General features: G+C 54.0%; 1 protein-coding gene across 9 annotated transcripts; it reads left to right on the forward strand.

Annotated features, from left to right (window-relative positions):
• Nucleotides 1-87: 87 nt before the first annotated feature.
• Nucleotides 88-19788, forward strand: P2RX5 (purinergic receptor P2X 5). Of its 9 annotated transcripts, XR_013552067.2 has the most exons (14): nucleotides 88-3890; nucleotides 7573-7723; nucleotides 8373-8444; nucleotides 8733-8808; nucleotides 8896-8992; nucleotides 9269-9349; nucleotides 9681-9819; nucleotides 10377-10513; nucleotides 10969-11062; nucleotides 11185-11250; nucleotides 13486-13568; nucleotides 14512-14651; nucleotides 16064-16784; nucleotides 17121-17227. XR_013552067.2 is itself a non-coding variant. In XM_078437613.2 (13 exons), exons 1-12 carry the CDS (start codon nucleotides 3574-3576, stop codon nucleotides 17326-17328), a joined length of 1521 nt encoding a protein of 506 aa, XP_078293739.1. In that variant the 5' UTR covers nucleotides 88-3573; the 3' UTR covers nucleotides 17329-17369; nucleotides 17636-19788. The 9 variants fall into 9 exon arrangements, 8 of the variants coding, with proteins under 8 accessions (XP_078293739.1, XP_078293738.1, XP_078293740.1 ...); XM_078437613.2 differs by lacking the exons at nucleotides 14512-14651; nucleotides 16064-16784 and adding an exon at nucleotides 17636-19788 and having other exon boundaries at nucleotides 17121-17369; XM_078437612.2 differs by lacking the exons at nucleotides 14512-14651; nucleotides 16064-16784 and having other exon boundaries at nucleotides 88-3313; nucleotides 3496-3890; nucleotides 17121-19788.
• The last annotated feature ends 13 nt before the right edge of the window (nucleotides 19789-19801 follow it).

Below are 19801 nucleotides of genomic sequence, written 5' to 3' on the forward strand. Positions count from 1 at the left end.
TGCCTTAACTCTTTCAGCTGGACAAAGTCTTGTGAACCAGATGAGAATGCTTCACTCACTGCCAGCACTCATTATAATGAAGCATCATGTAGACGTCTCTGGGAGAGGGGAGGGAAGGGATGTGGTGGTGAGCCAGGGAGGGGTTTTCACTACTTTGAAGACAGGCCATTCACCCCTGACCCCTGACCCCGGAAGTGAAGTTTCAAGGCACGCGGTCAGTTCTTGGCATGCCAGAATGCGCTCCACCCCCCGCAGCAGTGGGAGCTCCTGCAGAAGGTGCCCATTCTCTTGACGGACCCCTCACTCCAATATGGCATCATGAGAGAATCCATTGCCCTCTGCGGAGCTCTATACTTCTGGGCCTTGGCAGTGGCTTCCCTCCACAGCAGCAGGGCAAACGTGTGAGCTACATATTAAAGGTCATCCAGAGGAAGCCACAGTTCCAGAGGGCTGAGCCCTGAGTGGATGGCTGGGAGACCTAGGACTAATTTTAGCTTTTTAGGTGACCTGGGACCTTGTTCCATCAAATGTGTAATGGGATTGACAGCTACCTCTCTGGCTGGGTTCACAGAATGAGTCAAGTGAGTTGATGTGGAAACTGTAAAGCACTGTGCTCATGGTGACAAACGGAGATGACCGCTGGGGTTGGAGAGCCAGATCACCTGGATTCAAATTCTGGCTCAGATGCTTACTCGTAGACTCATCTAGCCTCTTAGGGAAAAATAAAGATAATGATTGTACCAACCACATAGGTGGTTAGGGTGGTGATGATGAAGTGAGCCCACACACATAGTGCATTTAGAAGAGTGCTCGGCAAGTAGTGAGTGCTAAGACATCTGGTAATGGTGATGATACTGGAGCAGGGTGCCTTGGGGCTTGTAAGACGAGATAGGGTTAGGTAGAAGCTGGAAAAACTATCAATCAAAAGCAGTAGGCAATTTTCTTTCAAGTGGAGAATTCATCTTGGATCTGGAAACATCCCTTAGAATTTGAATGATGGAGATGTAAAGTGCATAGGCCCCTTCTCCTGCCTTGGGTATATTGGGTGTTTGGCTGAACTGGTGGGAGTGGTGAGCTGGCCTCCCCCATATGGAGGCAGATTGCAGATACTTGGGTTTGCAGCTTTCTAGAAGCATTTTTCACAGTGTTGTGACCATGAGCCCCAGGAAGAAATACATTCCACATCACGTGGACACACTCATACTAAAAACAAAAGTTTCACGAAAACTATACCTACCCTACACTGGTATTTTCGCTCTCATTTTTGCTTTTGCTCTTGAACTCTTCAACTCTTGAAATGTCTCTCTCTCTCTCTTTTTGAATGTGCTTGGTTGTAACCCTGTAAATCGATACCATGACCCACTGATGGGTCTGGATCTAGCAGTCTTAAGGAGCTGCGCCATAAGGGAATCCACAGGAAGGGTCTGGCCCGGCCCCAAGAGTGGCCCTTTCCCCTTCAGTCTTCCCTCATGTGGTCCCTAAAGCTTTAGGATAGTTGTGTCAGAAACCGCAGCCTGGTCTTGGCTGAGTCATGGGGTGGTTCGAGAGCGGCTGCCCACACTGGTGGGCGAATAAGTGCAGAGACCCTTCTCTAGAAGGGTCTAGAGTGGCAGTTATATGAGCCACAGAGGGCAGGGAGCCTTGCATTTCAGCCTCTGCCGCAGCGCACAGTAGGTACTCGGTATAGCGAGAACAGGGGAGAGTGCACTGGACTGGGGCTAGTGCTAGGCTGTGCCCTATGACCTGGGGCCTCAGTGATCCAACCTGCAAAATGAAGGCCGTGGCCTCTAGGATCTCTCAGGAGAACACGCAGGCCATGCCACAAAGCCTGGAACTCCCTTTGTGGGGGGGAGAGACCCAGTGGGGCACATCCTATACGCGGCTTATGCAAGGGTGAGGGGGCTCTGTGGGGGGTGATGCTTTCCAGCCTCGAACTCTTCAGGCCAGATCTTGACGTCTTGAAAGGCCTCCTTGTGGGCTCAGGTTAATGGGAATCTTCACAGATGTGGTGTCACTCCATTGAGGCTGCCTCTCCCCTGACTATTGGGAGATCCATGTGAGAGGAGGGCTGAGGAAGAGGCCTGTAGGAGAGTGGAAGGGAGGTCTGGTGACAATTCCCAAGCCTCCCCCCCAGGATGACATCAGCTTCTAAAATCCTTAGTCATGACTGGGACAGGGTGGCAGCTCCAAATCTCCTCCCTATTTAAAAAAACCAGGCCTGATTTTGTTCACTCACTCAACATATATATATTGAACTAATATATGGCAGATACAGCAGTGAGCATAGTATACAAAGCTGTCAAAGGCAAAGTCCCCATCCTCCAGGAGCTTTCTGGTCTTAGTGGGGGACACAGTCAATAAGTAAGCAAGATCCTATCCAAGAATGACAAGTGCTTTCAGGGAATAAGAAGGGGTAATAGAACAGAAAGTGACTGGGGTGGGGAACCTAGGAAGGAGGGGCAGAGAGAGAGAGGGAGACATAGAATCCCAAGCAGGTCTCGTGCTTGGGTCAACACAGAGCCCTACGTGGGGCTCCATCTCACGAACGTCAAGATCATGACCTGAGCCCAAATCAAGAGTCAGATGCTTAACCCACTGAGCCACCAGGCACCCCTGTAGTTTTTACTTTTAGAGGCACATTTGGTGAGCTTTCGGGAACCTTCCAACTCCTGCAGCCTGTGGTTCAGGGAAGGGAACTTCTCACAGGTATATGAAAGGCCAGGGTAGAGAGAGGAGCCAAACTGTTTCTGGTCAGGTGGCAGGATGTAGAAAGTGAGTGGGCGTACTGTGTTAGCTCAAGGCAGGGGGTGGAGGGGGGCGCACACATAGCTCCCCCAGGGGCCTGCCTCTCCGTGGCTGTCGTAACTTCTAAAACTGATCTCGGACATGCCCTCCTTCATCCCAGGGCTCACACCCTCTCATTTCATTTCACCTCTTGTGAAGAGGGGTGCAGGGTTAGCACCCTAGACTAGGCCCATCTCTTGCTTTGGGGAACCTTTCAAACAGTTGGTCTGAACACCCCCCTGGCATATTTTATGATCCTAGGTCTCGGTTGCCTGCATCTCCACACCCCCAGCCCATCCGTCTGTCCTAGATGTGGTGGGGAGTTCATGCTGTGGGCGCTGGCTGGGGCCTGCTTGCCAACTGACCCCCTGGGAACGTGGGGTTTTAAAAGAGAGGCAGCTGCGGCAGCAGGAACACCCACTTAAACACAGAGGACACGGGAGCCGTGGGTCGGGCCTGTCTTCAGTGTTTTCAGCCTGAGTGGTGAGAATCAAGGTTCCCCAGAGAGCAGGAAAAATCAAGAAACCTGGTGTGTTTGCCTCCAACTTTTTTTCAACCCCTCCTCACTTCCTGCGCTGTAGGTCCCTCCTCCCCTGGCCTCAGTTTCCCTATCTATTCCATCTATTCAACGCCCCCTGGGATTTCTTTGGGAGTAGAGAAAGGTGGGTTTGAAAAGCGGCCCTGCCTACTCTCCTCTCCTCGCCCCTGCAGCGCCGGATTTCCGATTTCCTGCGCCGCACGTGCGGTCCTGCGCCTCAGGAGTGCCCTCGCCGGCCGGTGGCCCGGCAGATGGTCGGGGTTTCGCCGTCAGCAGAGGAGGAAGAGGGCGAGGTGGCAGCAAGGTCGCGGCCCGGCGCCGCCCCCGTCCCCATTCCCACCCCCACCCCACCCCCACCCCCCGGGCCCCGGCCGCGGCTTCCGCAGCCTCGCCCGCAGCGGCCGGTGCCCCCGCGCGCTCCTCGCCCTGCACGCCCGGCCGGCGACCCCGCTGCTTGGAGTCGCGCCCTCGGGAGCCGCAGTGCCGAGCCTCCTAGGACCCGCGGGGAGCAGCGGCGAGAGGCGACTCCCATGCGGCACCCGAGCGGAGGCCCGGGCCGCAGGCGCAGGTGAGGCAGCGCCATGGGGCAGGCGGGCTGCAAGGGGCTCTCCCAGTCGCTGTTGGACTACAAGACCGAGAAATATGTCATCGCCAAGAACAAGAAGGTGGGCCTGCTCTACCGGCTGCTGCAGGTCTCCATCCTGACCTACCTGGTGGTGTGAGTTCTCCGGGGGCTGTCGGGGGGTGGGGGAGGCGCGGGGCCGCGGCTGCCCCCTCCAGGGACCTGGGACCTGGAACCTGGACGAGCGTTCCTCGGGCTCGGCCAGGGGCTCTTAGGTCTAAGGGTGGCAGGTAAGGAGAGAGCCCTCTTCCCCCACCGGCTCTGGAGGTGATGAGATGCGGGCAGGGAAATCTGCGTTCCTTCATTTATCAGCCTCTCCGTGGGCAGCTCCTTCCTCTGGGCCGGGGCCCTGGGGTCGGGGCCACTCGAAAGGGGCAAAGACGCAGGGGCCTGGCTCCAGCTGTCTCTCTGGGAGCCTCCCTGGTCTCTTTGGTGCAGGCCCAGGCACCGGGTGGGTTATTTATAATCACTGAGCTCAGTGGCAAGCTCCTGGCCGGGACAACTCAGCAGCCTGGTATGTCCCAGCACTCCCTTCTGGTCAACTCAGCACACCCCGGGCAGGCGGCCTCTCTGGTGTCCCGCTGGGGGTCCTGCCCTGAGGCCCTCTACCGGGCACCCAGCCGGACCTTCTGCCTCTACCTTTCCCCCCTCCCACCTGGCGGGAGCTGGCACCATGGGCAGAGGGGGCAGCTCCTTGGAGTTGCTGGGCCAGGCACTGTTCAGTACCCTCGCCCCCAAGGAGGGAGAGAACAGGTGGAGGGAGGAAATGATACCAGATGTCTGGGAGGCTGGTGTGCCTCTTTTGCTGCTTCAGTAAATGCTGTTGAGTCCCTACTATTTCCTGACTGGGGGAGGAACAGATGCTCCTCCTGGGAGCGCCACCCTGACCTCACTAGGAGGCCAAATGCCCCCACTGCCCCAACTGCCCGTGGAGCTTCATCCCAAGGCACCTGCATGCCTCCCACCTGAGGGCCTTTGGACACGCTGTTCCTCAGCCACGTGCGCCTTTACGCCTCTCCTTGGTTAGCGCCCGCTCATGCTTCAGACCCACGTTCTCGAATAACTCTGATGCATTCCACAGGGATCGTTTGCTTAATGCCTGACTCCCGTCCATTCTGGAGACACTATGAAGGCAGGCAGGGCCTGGCATCACCTAACTGCTAGGAAGTAGGTGTGAAATGAATGAATGAATGAGTGAATGAATGAGTGTTGTTCCCTGAGAATTTGCTCAATGTTTCTGTCCAGGCTGGGCCCAGTTTGTGCCTACTAATGTTGGCTCACTGTCCCAGCCCTCTCAGGGTTCCTTGGAGACAAGGAGAATCTAGGGCTTAGGGCATAGCAGGTCTGCCTCCAGAGATGAAGAGGGTGGGCACATTTTGGTTGGCACCTGCTATGCAAAGAACCCTTACTGGCATCATGGGAAGTGAAGGCCATCCCCCATTACTCCTGCATGACCTCAGGCAGGCAGCTTCCTGCCCTCTCCTGGCCTCCCAACTTTCCCAAGCGGTCAAGCTGTATAGTCTCTAACCTTAACTGTCACGTCATCAGTAAGTTGATGAATTGTATTTATTGAGCTCTTCCCTGGCCTGGCAGGCACTGTGCTAAGCAATTTACATGTGCCATCTCATTGAAAAAACAAAATTTTTTTTGATATTTTGAAATAATTTTAGATTTACAGAAAGGTTACAAGAGTAGCATAAACTTTTTGAAACGTCCTTCACCTAGATTGCTCAGATGTTAACATTTTACTACGTTTGTGTTGTCCTTTTCCCTTTTTCTCTCCACACATGTGATGTGTGTGTATATATGCAATTTTTTCTGTTTAAGAGGAAGTTGCAGACATTATGCCCCTTTACCACTAAATACTTTGGTGTGTATTTCTTAAAACCAAGGAATTCTCTTATTTAACCAAGTACAGCTATGGAAATTAGATAATTAACATTGAATCAATATTATTTTCTAACCTACAGACCTTTTGTAAATGGTTCCAATAATTACCTTTATTTATTTTTTATTAAAAAAAAGTTTTTATTAAGTTTATTTTTGACAGAGAGAGAGAGAGAGAGAGAGCATGAGTGGGGGAGCGGCAGAGAGAGGGAGACACAGAATCCCAGGCAGGCTCCAGGCTCCGAGCTGTCAGCACAGACCCGACGCAGGGCTCGAACTCACAGACCGCGAGATCATGACCTGAGCTGAAGTTGGACGCTCAACCGACTGAGCCACCCAGGCACCCCTAATAATTACCTTTAATAACAACAAAAAAAAAAAAAAACAAAAAAACAAAAAAAAAAAAATCAAATCCTGCCTTGCATTCATTTGTCTTATCTCCTTAGTCTCCTTTAATCTGTAATTGTACCTGAGACTGTCTTTGTATTTCATGACACTGATGTTTTTTGAAGAGTGCAGGATTTTTACTTTATTACAGTTTTTAAATTGAAGTAAAATTCACATAGTATGTAACGCACCGTTTCAAGCATTTAAAATTATCCGATTCAGTGGCTTTTAGAATACTCACCATGTTTACAACTGTCACCGCTATCTTGTTTCAGAACCTTTCCATCACCCCAGGAGGAAACCCGTAACTAACTGCTAGCAGTGGGTTGGCATTCTCCCTTACTTCACTTAACAGAATGTTTCCAAGGTTTACCTATGCTGTCGCGTATATCAGTCATTCATTCCTTTTATGGCTGAACACGATCCCACTGTATGGATAAACCGCATTTTGTTTATCTGTTCTGTGTGGACAGACATTTGGGTTGTTTCTCCCTTTTGGCTGTCACAGACAACATTGCCGAGACCATTCGTGTGCAAGTTTTTGTGTGCACGTGGGTTTCCAGTTCTCTGGGGTGTATATTTTGGAGTGAAGTTGCGAGGACAGATCATTACCTTTTGAGGAATGGTCAGACTTTGCCACAGCAGCTGTACCGTGGCAGGTACCCGTTTCTCTGCAGCCTCACCAACACTCATTATTTTCCTTTTTTTTTTTAACTGGGTTATTTGTGTTTTTTATTGCTGAGTTGTAAGAGTTCTTTATATGTTCTGGGTACCAGACCCTGACCAGCTATCTGATTCGCAAATATTTCTCCCCTTCTGTGGGTTATCTTTTCATTTGCTCGACAGTGTCCTTTGATGCACAAAAGTTTTTAATGTTGGTGAAGTTCCACTCATCTATTTTTTCTTTCATTGCATGTGTTTTGGGTGTCAAAGAGTATAGGATTTTGTACTCTTGTTTTGTAGAATGCCCCAGGTTGGATTTGTCTGAGGTGTCCTCATGATTAGTTTCAGGTTGTGCCCCATTTCCTTTAACTGTCCTCACACCCCTGGAGGGAGGCACTGTTGTCCCTGTGCTGACCCCCGGAGTTCATCAGCCCTCCCGAGGTCACATCACCAGCGCAGGGGTGAGCGGGCTGGCACAGCCTGGGCCAGCTTCAAGGCCTTAGCCCCTGAGGGCAGCCATCTTCCTGCTCTCGGGGTTGCTTGTCGCCTCTGCTGCTTGCAGGACCGGGTCTCAGGCAGCAGTGCCGTCGTGGCCCCTGCTCAGGAGCTGGGGAAAGGTGAATACCCCGGGGAAAATTCCCAGAGGGTAGCAGTGACGCTGATGCCCACCTGCCGGGCCCTCTTCCCACAGGTGGGTGTTCCTGGTGAAGAAGGGTTACCAAGACACCGACACCTCCCTGCAGAGCAGTATCATCACGAAAGTCAAGGGCGTGACCTTCACCAACACCTCTGAGCTCGGAGAGCGACTTTGGGATGTTGCGGACTACGTCATCCCACCCCAGGTCTGAGCCCCACCCAGCACTGGGACCTCAGCTAGTAGGGCTTGGCTCGGGGTGGGTCACATAGGAAGCTGCTGAGGTACCCAGGGACTTCATCGATTTTCTCCCTTGGCCCGGGACAGCTGCCAGGGTTTGCAGATGGAGACCCTGCACAGATCCTTCCCCCAACACCAACCCCTTGTCCTCCTTGACTGCACCTATGGGACCGCTCCCTTCCCAACAAACCCTGAGCCTGTAGAGACCAAATGGGGCCCCAAGGAGTTCCAGATCAGTGTGAGTCAGGTGGCCTGGCACAGAGAACTGCTCCCATACATTAGCTGCTGCCCTTGGGAATGGCTCCCTGGCCTATTCACAACTGGCCCGGGCCAGGGCCTTGGCCACCCTGTCAGTACCTCTTCTCCCAGATCTGGGCTTAGATCCCAGGGGCTGAGGTCAGAATAGGGATCCGTGGATGGGGCCAGTTTGGGGTTGTGGGCCTGAAAGGGACCTATCGAAGGACATCTACTCAAGGACTTCAGAGTCAGTGGGCAAATGGGTGGGATCCACTGATTTTGTGGCCCCATTGTCCTCAACAACCCCTGCCAGGAATCCTGGGAAGGAGGGTCCCCGAGAGGGTAAGAGGATGTCCCTCAACCCCTCTCTGGCTTCTCAGGGAGAGAACGTCTTCTTTGTCATCACCAACTTGATCGTGACCCCCAACCAGCAGCAGAAAACCTGTGCTGAGGTTTGATTTGGTGCAGAAAGCTGGGGGTGGGGGGGGTGAGCCTCCATCAGTGGTTGGGGTCTACCCTTCTCCTGAAGTAGGGGTTTCTGCCCCCTTCCAATGCCCGGAGGATATGTACACTGGAGCACAGACCTGCATCGCTTGGGGGGAGAGAAGCAGGTTTCCCAGGGTGTGTGTGGCCCCACTCAGGGGAGGAACCCCCGTCCCAACACCTGGGGTGGGGCCTTGGTTATGAACTGGAGCCCCTGCAGGGGAACGCCCAGCCAGGTGCCCCTTCTCTTCCGGCAGAGTGAAAGCATTCCGGATGCCTTGTGTTACAGAGACAGTGACTGCCCTCCTGGGGAGCCCGTTGTGGCTGGAAATGGTGAGGCCTGGAATGGCGGGTTTGGGAGCAAAGCGGGGAGATTGGAGCCAGGAGGCTTATAGCATTGTTCCTGTCCCAATCTCGCAGGAGTGCGGACTGGCCGCTGCCTTCGGGTGGGGAACATGCAAAGGGGCACCTGCGAGATCTTCGCCTGGTGCCCAGTGGAGACAAAGTCCAGGCCAGAGTGAGTGGCTATGGCCTGGGGACCCTGAAGAACTACCCGGGCAGTGAGCGGGTCTCAGCCTGATGGTGGAGACATGTGTACTCTGAGATCCTCTTTCTGAGGATGCCCCACAAAGGCCTGAGGATCACCCCAACATGAACAAATTGGTGGTCCTCGGCAAAGGCTCCAGGGGACCCAGGGAGCAGGCAGGCTTCAGCCGTGCCACAGGCCTGGGGGGATGTATAGAGGGAGCAGGGCCAGGGCCTCCTGGACAGACTGTCCTGGCTTGATTTGCAGGAAGCCACTCCTGGGCAAGGCTGAAGACTTCACCATTTACATAAAGAACTTCATCCGTTTCCCCAAATTCAACTTCTCCAAGTATGTGGGACTTGGTTCCTGGGGATCTAGGGCCTGCCTCCTTGTTCACTGTGTGTGGGCCCGTGTGCATGGGCGTGTGCGACATCTGCATGTGAACGAACCACTGGGTGATGCTGGGGCACGCCTCCCCTCTGCTGTGGGAGGGGCGTTCTGTCCTTGAATGGAGGAGGGTGCTGAGGGGGAGTAGCCAGGACTTGAGTAGGGGCTGAAATCGGGGACTCAGCCTGGACCAAGTAAAGGCCCTGGGACTCCTGCGTCAGTCAGGCTGTGTCTGGCCTGGGAACAGCCAGTCTCGGCTTCATTTCACTGTCTGTTCGTGGCCTCCATCCAGGACCAATGTGCTGGACACCAAAGACAAGGCTTTCCTGAAGTCCTGTCACTTTGGCCCCGAGAACCCCTACTGCCCCATCTTCCGACTGGGGTCTGTGGTCAGCTGGACAGGGAGCAACTTCCAGGAGATAGCCCTGCAGGTGGGTAGCGTGCACTCAGGAGCCCTGCCTGGGGGCTTGCGGGCCCAAGAGCTCTGGGCCTGGGCCCAGGAAGAGGGTGGTGAGGAGGGGGACCCCTGGGGTTGGGTAGTAGTGCAGAGTCCCCTGCCCCAGGGACTCACTGTCTTCAGGATTAGCTCTGACGCACAGCCTGTCAGAACCCAGGCACTCAGTGAAACGCACAGCGAGCACCTGCTGTTTGGTTCGTAGTCCTTGGGGGCATCAGTTGAAACTGAGCCCGAAGGAGCCCCACTGGTGCGTCTGGCTCTCATGTAAGGTGCTGGCTCCAGTAGTTCCCTTCTCCTTGGAAGCATGAAACAGGGGACTTGGGGGGTGGGGGCTGTCACAAAGTGCTTTTCTCAGCCTCTCCAAAGGGACCTGGAGCTTCTGCCTTCCTCCTGGGAGGATGCTCCGGCGGGGCTGACCCGTGGCCTGAGCACTTTCCCCGTCTTGTCCAGCTCTCGGTGAAGAGCCGGTCTGTGACTTCTGCCCATCTCCACAAAGTTCTGTGCACTAATTCTTGTCTCTTCTTCATCAAGGGTGGTGTGATAGGAATTCAGATTGAATGGGATTGTGATCTTGATAAAGCTTCTTCTGAATGCAACCCTCGCTATTCTTTTAGCCGTCTGGACAACAAATTTTCAGAAAACTCAATCTCCTCTGGGTACAACTTCAGGTAACTGGGGCTAGACTTGCTGTCTTGTGATCCTGGCCACATTTTGTCCTTTTCTGGGTGCCAGCACTATGACACCCCTTACTCGGGGGAGGTTGTCAGAGTGGGAGGTGTAGGGAGAAGGAGCTGAGGAGAGGTGAGGGGTGCCAGCTGGGAGCATCACTGGGAGAGGAGAGAAGTTCCTGTCACCCTGTGGGTTCGCCAGGAAGCTGAGGCTTAGCTTCTTAGCTCGGTCACTTCCATCAGTGCTTTAGTGGCCCTGGGTTGGCCCAGTGTGTCGTGGGAAAGCCCTTGCCTCTTGGGGGATGTCTGTAAGGATTTCAAAGATCTGGATGAGTCTTTACCATAACGTTAGCAAGAGGGTCTCCAACCTCCCCGGGGGTGCTCATAAATCTCCAAAGCGGCCTGGTATGTGTTGCCAAGCACAGAAGGTCTCCCCTGGGCCATGTCTCCCCTAGGTTTGCCAAATATTACCGAGATGGAGCTGGAGTGGAGTTCCGCACCCTCATGAAGGCCTATGGGATCCGCTTTGATGTGATGGTGAATGGCAAGGTGTGTGGGTGTATCTCCCATCCTGAGGCCGGGCAGGTCTGGAGTGGGGCATGTTGGGAGTACCTAGGAATCTTGCTGTCCGCCCTTCCTTGTTCACCCTGCTGTGTTTCTCTGTGCTACAGGCAGGGAAGTTCAACATCATCCCCACAATCATCAACATTGGCTCTGGGGTGGCGCTCATGGGTGCTGTGAGTACCTCCTTCCCCTCACCTTCACCCTCTGAGCACTGGCCGGGGAGGGGGACACTGCTCCAGAGGTGCTGTCCTTATGCTTCAGAAAGAATAAGAATGGGCGAGGTCAGTGGGATGCGGGTAAAGAGGGCTTTCTGGGACTTGAAACCTGCCAACAGCCCCCAGGTGGCAGTGACTGACTGACTGACTTTCTCTTTCCAGAGCCAGAGAGGTATCTGCCTGGAGCTCTGGAGCTGGGGGCGGGGCTGGGGTTCTCTGGGATCCTGGGTCAACCCTGAACGTCTAAGCTTCATCTCCACTGCTGCTAAAAAGAAGCAGGATCCAGCTATATGCAGGGCTGCTCAGCTGTGGCCCTACTGCTAATGCTCTTCTGTGTGGGGCCACCCTGTGTGCTGTGAGATGATTAACAGCATCGCACTACCTCCCCGCTAGATGCCCACAGTGCTTTCTCTCCCCCTTGTGAAAGCCAGAAATGTCTCCAGAAATTGCCACATGTCCCCCGGGGAACAAAATCACCCCCGGTTGGAAATCCGGGGGCTAAAAAGATGAGCATCGAGGGAGTCAGGCTGTGGTCCTTCCTCAGATCTGTCCAGCTAGGCCCAGAGGGACGCACAGGAGGGAAAGTAGTTGCTGGATGGTGGGCAATGCTTTCCCCCGAATCTCTTGTCATGCCCCTTTTTTCTTCTGGAAGTTTTTTTTTTTTTTAATTTTTTTTTTTATTTTTTTTAATTTTTAAAAAAAATTTTTTTTTTTCAACGTTTATTTTATTTTTGGGACAGAGAGAGACAGAGCATGAACGGGGGAGGGACAGAGAGAGAGGGAGACACAGAATCGGAAACAGGCTCCAGGCTCCGAGCCATCAGCCCAGAGCCCGACGCGGGGCTCGAACTCACGGACCGTGAGATCGTGACCTGGCTGAAGTCGGACGCTTAACCGACTGCGCCACCCAGGCGCCCCTGGAAGTTTTTTTTAAAGACATGGGAGCTGTCCGTGGGTGGCCCCTGCCCATCCTGGCAAGCTCCTTGCCAGGGTTTCCGGCAGCCTCGTCCTCTTGGCCCCACTGGAGGCCTCTGGCAGGACCTAGGATGGACTTTTTATTGAGGCCAGGAAAACCGTGTAACAGTATCAACAAGTCACAGGATTCAGCAAGGCTGTTCTCCTGAGAGGTGGTGGGTGACAGTGAGCCCCAAAGGATTCCTCTTCACTGCAAACAACCATTGTTAGGGAATCCTGTGTTTGCTTATGTAACTTTCTTAGAGAGGGGCCACTGTCAGTCATTACTTTCTTATGATGTGGGTAAATCGGAACACGAGGGCATGGGGTACATACCTGTGAAATCAAGGTAATGGGAAAGGTGGTGGCGGAGGCTGGGTTGGGTGGAGTGTTCTCTGTGGAAGGAGGAGTTGATAAATAACATTTGGGGCATCTGGGCAGGGGCGGGGGAAGAGTTGTGCAGTGCCCTGTCAGAGGCCTAGGTCTCCCTTGGCCCACCCCCCTGCTTCATCCCCTCCGTGATGGGCTGGAGTGGCCCTCTGGTGGACGAGACGGGCGTGTGCACCATGCACTCTGGTCCGAAGCTTCTGTGAACAGGTGTGGGTGGGTTCCCCTGAGTTAGCTCCGTCCTCAACCTCATCCTGTCGTTCGCCCCATCCCTGACCACCCCTGTCGTTCTTGTTCTTCAGATCCTCTCCAACCCGTCTCTCACACTGACTACCAGAAAGAAAGTTAGAAATTTCTAGAATGCCACAGTTCTGTGTCTGCCCCTATTCAAGGCCTCCCCCTGATGGATTAAGACCAAGGCCTCAAAGGCATTATAAGAAAATTTTCAGGCTGGTCCCCATGTCCCCATCCCCATCTCCAGAAGTGTCTCTTGCTTTTGCAACACGGGCCCTCTGGAATTTCCTTTGCTCCCTCTGCAATGCCTGTGCTCAGTAGACATTTGTTGAAGACATGATTGGATGGGGTCAGGGCAACGCAGGGGTGCCTGGCCTGATAGAGCAGATGGAGTCCATCTGCTAACTCTGGGCTAACTTTGGCTGTACCACGGACAAACTTTGTGGCCTTGGACAAAGGTGCCTCTTTCTGAGCCCAGTTTCCTATCTATTGATTGGGGATAATGGTGCTCTTTAGGGGTCGTTATAGGGTCCGACGGAAGGTACTGTGTGTCAAATGGCAGGGTGCTTTCTGGAAACCTAGGATTCTGAGTCAGGAACCCTAACTCTTTTGCTGCAGGGGGCTTTCTTCTGTGACTTGGTACTTATCTACTTAATCAAGAAGAGCCACTTTTACCGAGACAAGAAGTACGAGGAAGTGAGGTCAGTTATGCTTCTTCCCCTGCAGCCTGGGGGGACCTTTGTGGGGGCCCCCTTGATCAGAGCTCCCCTCCCTGGCCTAGAAACTTTACCCTGGTTGGATGGTAATGCTTGGTGTGTGGCGGCAGGGCCATTGGGAGCTCCCCTGGAAGGGCCGCGGAAGGTGGAATGTTCTGAGAACATGCTTTACAGAGCTGGATACAGCCTCAGAGCAGCTGGCAGAAGAAAAGGCCTCCAGAGGCCATGGGCAGGGGACGTGGTTTCCAGGCCTGACTCTGCCGCTATCTGCCATGTGACTTCAGACAAGTCCGAGGCCTCCTTGGGCCTCAGTTTCTCTCTCCGTGAGCATGCTAGCACTTATGTTTTAGGATTCTTGGACTTGTAGTCCTGGTTGGCTGGGGTTGAGGGTAGCTGGAGTGGTAACGGAAGAAAATGATAGATTTCTTGTTTTTTCCTGTGGGGGCCATTTCCAGGCTCTCTCGGGCCCTGAGCATGGTGGTGTGTATGCGTGTATTCATAGCAGCAGAACATAGTATGAGTGGGAAATCCTGATGTCTGTGGGCATACTGGAAGGGGAAAGGGGTTCTGACCCAGCCATTCTGGAGGAGCTGGGATCAGAATGGGCAATTGCAGATGGTGGGCTCCAGATGGGCACCTGGGCACTCCCTCCACCCCACCGCAGCCTGGGACAGCAGGTGGAGGGTCAGCCCACATCACTTGCCTGGACTGAACCCAGCCCTGATGCAGGCTGAGCCCTCAGCCCTGACCCTGGTCGCAGACGGAGCCCTCATTGCCCATGCCTCCTGGCTGAGCTGCTGGAGGAAGAGGGGTGCCCCCCACAGGGCGAGGGGCTCTACAGGGCCTGCCCCACGCCCCCACCCCGCCAGTCTGGGGAAGGTGGGCTGGGCTCTGCAGGCCAGGGTTAACTGGGTCCTGTCCTGCCCAGTGTCCTACGGGTCCTGGCTGAGTCCTCGCAACAGGACAGGACCCCAGAGGCAGAGGAGGCAGCGGCGGGGCCTGGGTTGGCCGAGCAGCCGGAGGCACAGCACGGAGGCGGCAGCCAGAAGGAGAATGGCTGCCCGCCAGGTGAGGGGCTGCTGGGCTGAGGACCCGAGAACAAGCCTTGCAGAGACGGCCTGGCCCTCTCCTCTCCTCCCTGCTCCAGGGTGACCTGGACACAAGGCAGGACATCCGGGACGCAGGAGCACCCACCCAAGCTGGACTTTGTGGGGGACAGGGGTGCTTTAGCTCCTTTGTGATCCCCATTATTTCCTCAACACCCCTAAGTTACCACAAAGCAGTCTGCTTGCCGTGCTATCCCAGAATTAAGACAAGAGTACGATGTCATTTCCTCAGGCTTCCTCTGCCTGGCACCTCTCCTCTCTGAGCTCTTTGTTTGTATGAACCCATTTCAGCAACTTAATGAGGTGGACACTCACAGTCCCTGTTCTAATGAGGAAACCGAGGCAAGAAAGGTTGTGGCTTGCTCAAGTCACACAGCTAATAAATGGCAGAGCTGGGATTTGAACCTAGTCAGTATGTCTCTAGAATCCAGTTCTTCTCCATGATGCTTTTCTGCCTTATCAAGCCCCCCATTCCCCTACTCCTCATCAGATGCCTTCCAGAAAGTCTGGAGCTGCCCTCGCCTTAGGAGAGTGGTGGTATGTTGACAGGTGGGCCTGCAGGCTGCCCTTCCCTGGGGAGCCTGGCCATATCTGCAGATGCGACCTCAGCCTGGTGCAGGAGGTGGCCCTGGGCTGGGTCAGGAGGCTGGCCTTAGGCCTCTCCTTCTGCCTGTGTGTCCTTGAGCAGGTACGTGGTCCGTTTTGGGCCTGTAAACGCCCTTTATTTCCCCAACTGGGGGCTGCACACAGGGGATCCTCTTGCTCAGTCAGGCTGGGCTGCTAACTCTCCTTTTGTAAACCATATCCATTTACTGGCCTGGACTGGGGGACTTTCCTCTGGTTCCCAGCTTTCATTCTTTGTTGACTCAGGGACTGGCAGCTTCCAGTGGGGAGCTGGGCCTGTGCAGGGCAGGAGTGAGAAATGGACTGGGAAGGAGATGCAGGCAAAGGAGGGAGAGAAGTGAGGAAGACAGAGACGGGGCTGGGGCATGGAGGCAGGGAGGCTGGGGTCCCAGCAGCAGTTCCCAATGTGCTCCCTGAGCTCCTCAGCCTGTGAGAGGGAAGAATGACCACCCCGCTGGTGTTGGCTGTGGGACCAGCCTTGCCTGTTGCTCTGGGAGGCCCCAGTGCCCTCAGGGTGCCACCACAGGGCAGCTGCTCATTGCTGGTACAGCTCCGGAGGCCCCGGCCCGAGCACCTACACGGACCTGGGCTGTGGCCAGGGACTCCGCCAGTCTGCCCGTCTCTGCAAACTCTCTGTCTGCAGTGCCACCAGCGAGAGGCTGCCGCGGGTGGAGTCTGCCCTTAGGGAGGCCTGCCCTCTTCACAGGGTCCCCAGTTGTCCTCTGTGTGCCCCCTACTCCCCCCACACAGGTCTGGCCACCCGGGGAATGGAAAGGTGAATGTGGAGCAGCTACAGAACCTGCAGACAGCGGAGGCATAGCCAGAGGTGTTCGCTGAGAGCAGATTTGGTGAAGATGTTGCGGCAGAACCGCCTGCAGCTCTGAAAACTCTTTGTGTTTGCGTGGGAGAGGTGCTTCCGGTCACAGCCATCTCTTCTGCACCTTGGGATCTTACTGCAAGCTTTTCGTTGTGTGTCAGGGGAGGGAAGCCTCCTAGTGGCCAGTGTGGCTCGGATCTAGAAGAGGAGGACTTGGAGAGGGAAGTGGGGAAGGCCAGGGGCCTGAGTGGTACTCGAATGTTGTCATTTTTCCGAGAACTCCGTTCATTCATTCATTCACACAGTGAATGCTATGTGCTGTGGGCTGTGCTCTATCCAAGAGATGCTTAAATGAGATGCTGACCTGGCCCCCGGGTGCGGGGAGCACACGTGTAATTCCTTCCAGAGCCAACAGACGTCACAGCCCGGCTCAGCCACTCTGGCCTTCCTCCAGCCTCTACCTGAGACTTTCACAAATCCCTGTTGAGAATGATGGCTCCTCAGAGAAAGACTTTGGCCGGCATCCAAGGGGACGTTTGGCCTTGCCCTCAGGGATAAAATAATAGGTGGCCAAGGAAGCAACCAGGGAAGGACTGGGCCTTGGAAAGAGGCAGCTAGCCCTTGAGGGGAGAGGCAGCCTCTGAGGGTTTCCACGTAAGGTGGGGAAGGGGAGGCAGGGAGGCTTCTGCTCCAGTCCTCCTGCCTAGCCTCAGGAAGCTCTGGGCATAGTGTCTCCCCCAAACGGGAGACCAGCTGCCTGGGTCGTTTCTCCCTTGTGGTTCTGTGGGGCTGAGTGTCCCTACCCGCCTTCCCTCCCTTTCTCCTCATAGGCGGGGTCTGAAGGGCTAAGGAGATAAGAATAGGTGGAGCTCACTTGGCAGGTGGAAGCAGTTGTTAACAGGGAGGCCCTCGCCCCTCACCCCAGCCTCTCTCCCTACCCTCCTCCTTCCCAGCCCCACACTGCTGAACTATGCTGCTTCCCCCATTTAGTGGCTGCAGAGCCTCGCTACTCACTCAGAGGTGTGGCCTGTGGACCAGCAGCATCAGCATCACCTGGGAGCTTGTTGGAACGGCAGTCTCTGCCCCCTCCGTCGTCCTCCGAAATCAGAACCTGTGTTTCAACAAGACTTCGGGTGATTTGTACGAACGTTCCCGTGTGAGAGCACTGGTTAAGGAGATACGCAGCGCCTGGTTCTGAGGGAGGAGAAGGCCAGCTTTGGCAGCCGCTGCGGATTTCAGGTCAGACTTACACACATTCTACTTTGAGAGCAAGAGGATTCCACCCCACCCCCACCCCCGGGAAGGTGACATTATGCTCAATGCATTTAAAGTAAAATATTTTGACTAGATAATACTTATATGATTCAAAAACCAAACAAAAGGTACAAAAGAATAGACAGTGAAAAGCCTGCCTCCCACCCCTGTTCCCCAAGGCGACGTTACTGATGCCAAGAGGCTCTGCTGTTTTGCTGAGAATCTGCTTGGTTGCTTGTGCCCTCGCTCAGCAAATGAACTTTTCCTGATGGCTGCAACGTCCCATCAAGTCTCCTCTGTCACGAAGGGACACGATGGAATACAGTGAAGTACCGGGCTAGCTCCCTTCTCCCTCTCCCACCGTCTGAGGAGTCCTCGTGTAAACCCAAGGGGAGAGACCTATAGCTCATCACTAACTATTGTCTGGTCTGCTCGGTAGCAAAGGCCTGTGGGGCTGCCTGTGGCTCAGCAAGCTCCATGGTTGGTTTGCACAGCTCCCCGGATGCTAAGGAGTGTCCTCTTTGGAAGTGCTCTCTCTGGGCCTCCCTCAGGCCAGAAGGGTTTGGTTCTCCTCTGCACACAGAGGAGGCGGGAAGCATCCTTCCACCGACCGGGGCCTTTGGAGAGGGACAGAGGGGCTTGCAAAAGGCTTTGCCACTGGAGCAGGGCATGGTCCCCGAAACGGGAAGCTTGCTCCTTCTGGAGCAAGTGGCTCCTTCACTCTGGACTGGTAACCTGTCAACAACCCACCTGCTCTCTGAATAGAAAGTGAAAAATCTGGGTGATCTACTATGGTGTTTCACTTCCTCACTAAAGCAAACCCTAGGATTTGATATACTTTTACATTTGGGAGGAAGCAGAAAGGGCAGGGGTCATGACTGCTTAGGAGTTGGTCTGATTTCTTTTAGCCTGTTTTTGGAATTGCTTTGCGGCAGCCATATAACCTGGGGGAAATTGTACTATTCGTTTTACACTGGAATGAAAATGTCTCCCTACAGTTTTCATTCAGTTGGTAAATATTTATTGAGTACCTGTTGTCAGGTGATGGACTAAATCTGGTAACAGTTGTGAGAAACACAGAAACTGTCCCTGCCCAAGTGCTTACAGTCTAGGAGGTGAGCCTTAATCAGTGGTCACACATAGAATCACAGACCGAATTTTCAGTGGAGTAGCCAGAGGTTTCCCCCAGGACGTGACATATAAGCCGAAATCTGAAAGCAGTCTAGTTGATGGGGGAAGCATTCCAGGTAAGGGAACCACATGTGTAAAATAAATGCTTTGACATGAGGAGTAATTGAGGAGCTGGATGGAGATAGTGTGACTGAAGCCGGTTTTATGAGGCTTTCTTTCCATCAACTCTCTTTAATCTTAAGGGCTGCCCCATTAAACTTCACTGCCACAGAGGACCTAACCTAATGGTTTCAAGTCCAGCCAAGCTTTCCAGGTGGCCTCCCCTACATGTCATGGGTCTGTGCTCAGAAAAGCCAGTGACCCCATTACAGCTTCCGGATAGTGCTGCACACTGCCAGTTTCCTTGCTTTTGCACAGCTCCCCACTACCCCCTCTTTCTTTGCATAATCTTGGTGCATGAATGGGAGGTTCATAAATCTTACAGAAACTGGCTTTGAAATGGCAAGTGAAGTGGGAACTCGAGCTGTTTGGGAGAGTCCCTTTCTCTCAGGACACCAGTTGCCTCACCAGGTAGATGAGCACGCCAGCCTCTACAGAGCTCCTGTCCGTGCTGACATTACAGGATCACCTGAACTGTCGCCTATGCTCACATTCAGGCTGTGGCCTAAAGCTATCTACCTAGTAGTTTCCTAATGATTAATTCCATGCCTTGGGAGTGCCATGATGCTGGCTAACGGGATTTGAAAACTGGGTGCTACCAATGTGCCATCAAGAGGACCAGCCATGAAAGAGCGAAGCGCCCTCTACTCCTGATGCAGGGGTCACCAGGACTGCCCAGTCATGGCTGCCTTTTTGCCACCATCCCATCAGCTCTTTCTCTGTGGCTTGCTGCCCTACTGGGGGACCAGTTGTAAAGGGGGAACATGACTTCCTCCAGGTGTCTAAGCACCCCAGCTATGGACGACAGTGCCCTGCAGAGTCCCTAAATCACCCCACTTGGAATGGCATCTTGCATGTCCGGAAAAGGACTCCACCTGGTTGCTACCCACTCCCCTCCACCCAGATGACACAACTTTTCTCAGAGCATACTCTCCAGTGGACCCAAGAGCACCGTCTCCAAAAGGCACACCTTTCTCCCAGCTCTTTGTTTCCCCTCAGGCCAGTGCACAGAATTAAAGGAGGAAAGATGGCAGCCAATATCTGAGACCTGCCCCATAAATGTATTCTGATATTTTTATTTGGTTATAAAACAATAAAAAGTTTTAACTGTAAACATGTCTTGATTT

This window comes from Panthera onca, chromosome E1, assembly GCF_046562875.1.
Source record: "Panthera onca isolate mPanOnc1 chromosome E1, mPanOnc1 haplotype 2, whole genome shotgun sequence".
Classification (NCBI taxonomy): Eukaryota; Metazoa; Chordata; class Mammalia; order Carnivora; family Felidae; genus Panthera; species Panthera onca.

Coding starts and splice junctions, on each gene's coding strand:
- P2RX5 (XM_078437613.2), top strand. CDS start 3,574: ATGGTCGGGGTTTCGCCGTCAGCAGAGGAGGAAGAGGGCGAGGTGGCA. Junction 3,891..7,572: donor GGCCCGGGCCGCAGGCGCAG/GTGAGGCAGCGC, acceptor CTCTTCCCACAG/GTGGGTGTTCCTGGTGAAGA. Junction 9,350..9,680: donor CCCAAATTCAACTTCTCCAA/GTATGTGGGACT, acceptor GCCTCCATCCAG/GACCAATGTGCTGGACACCA.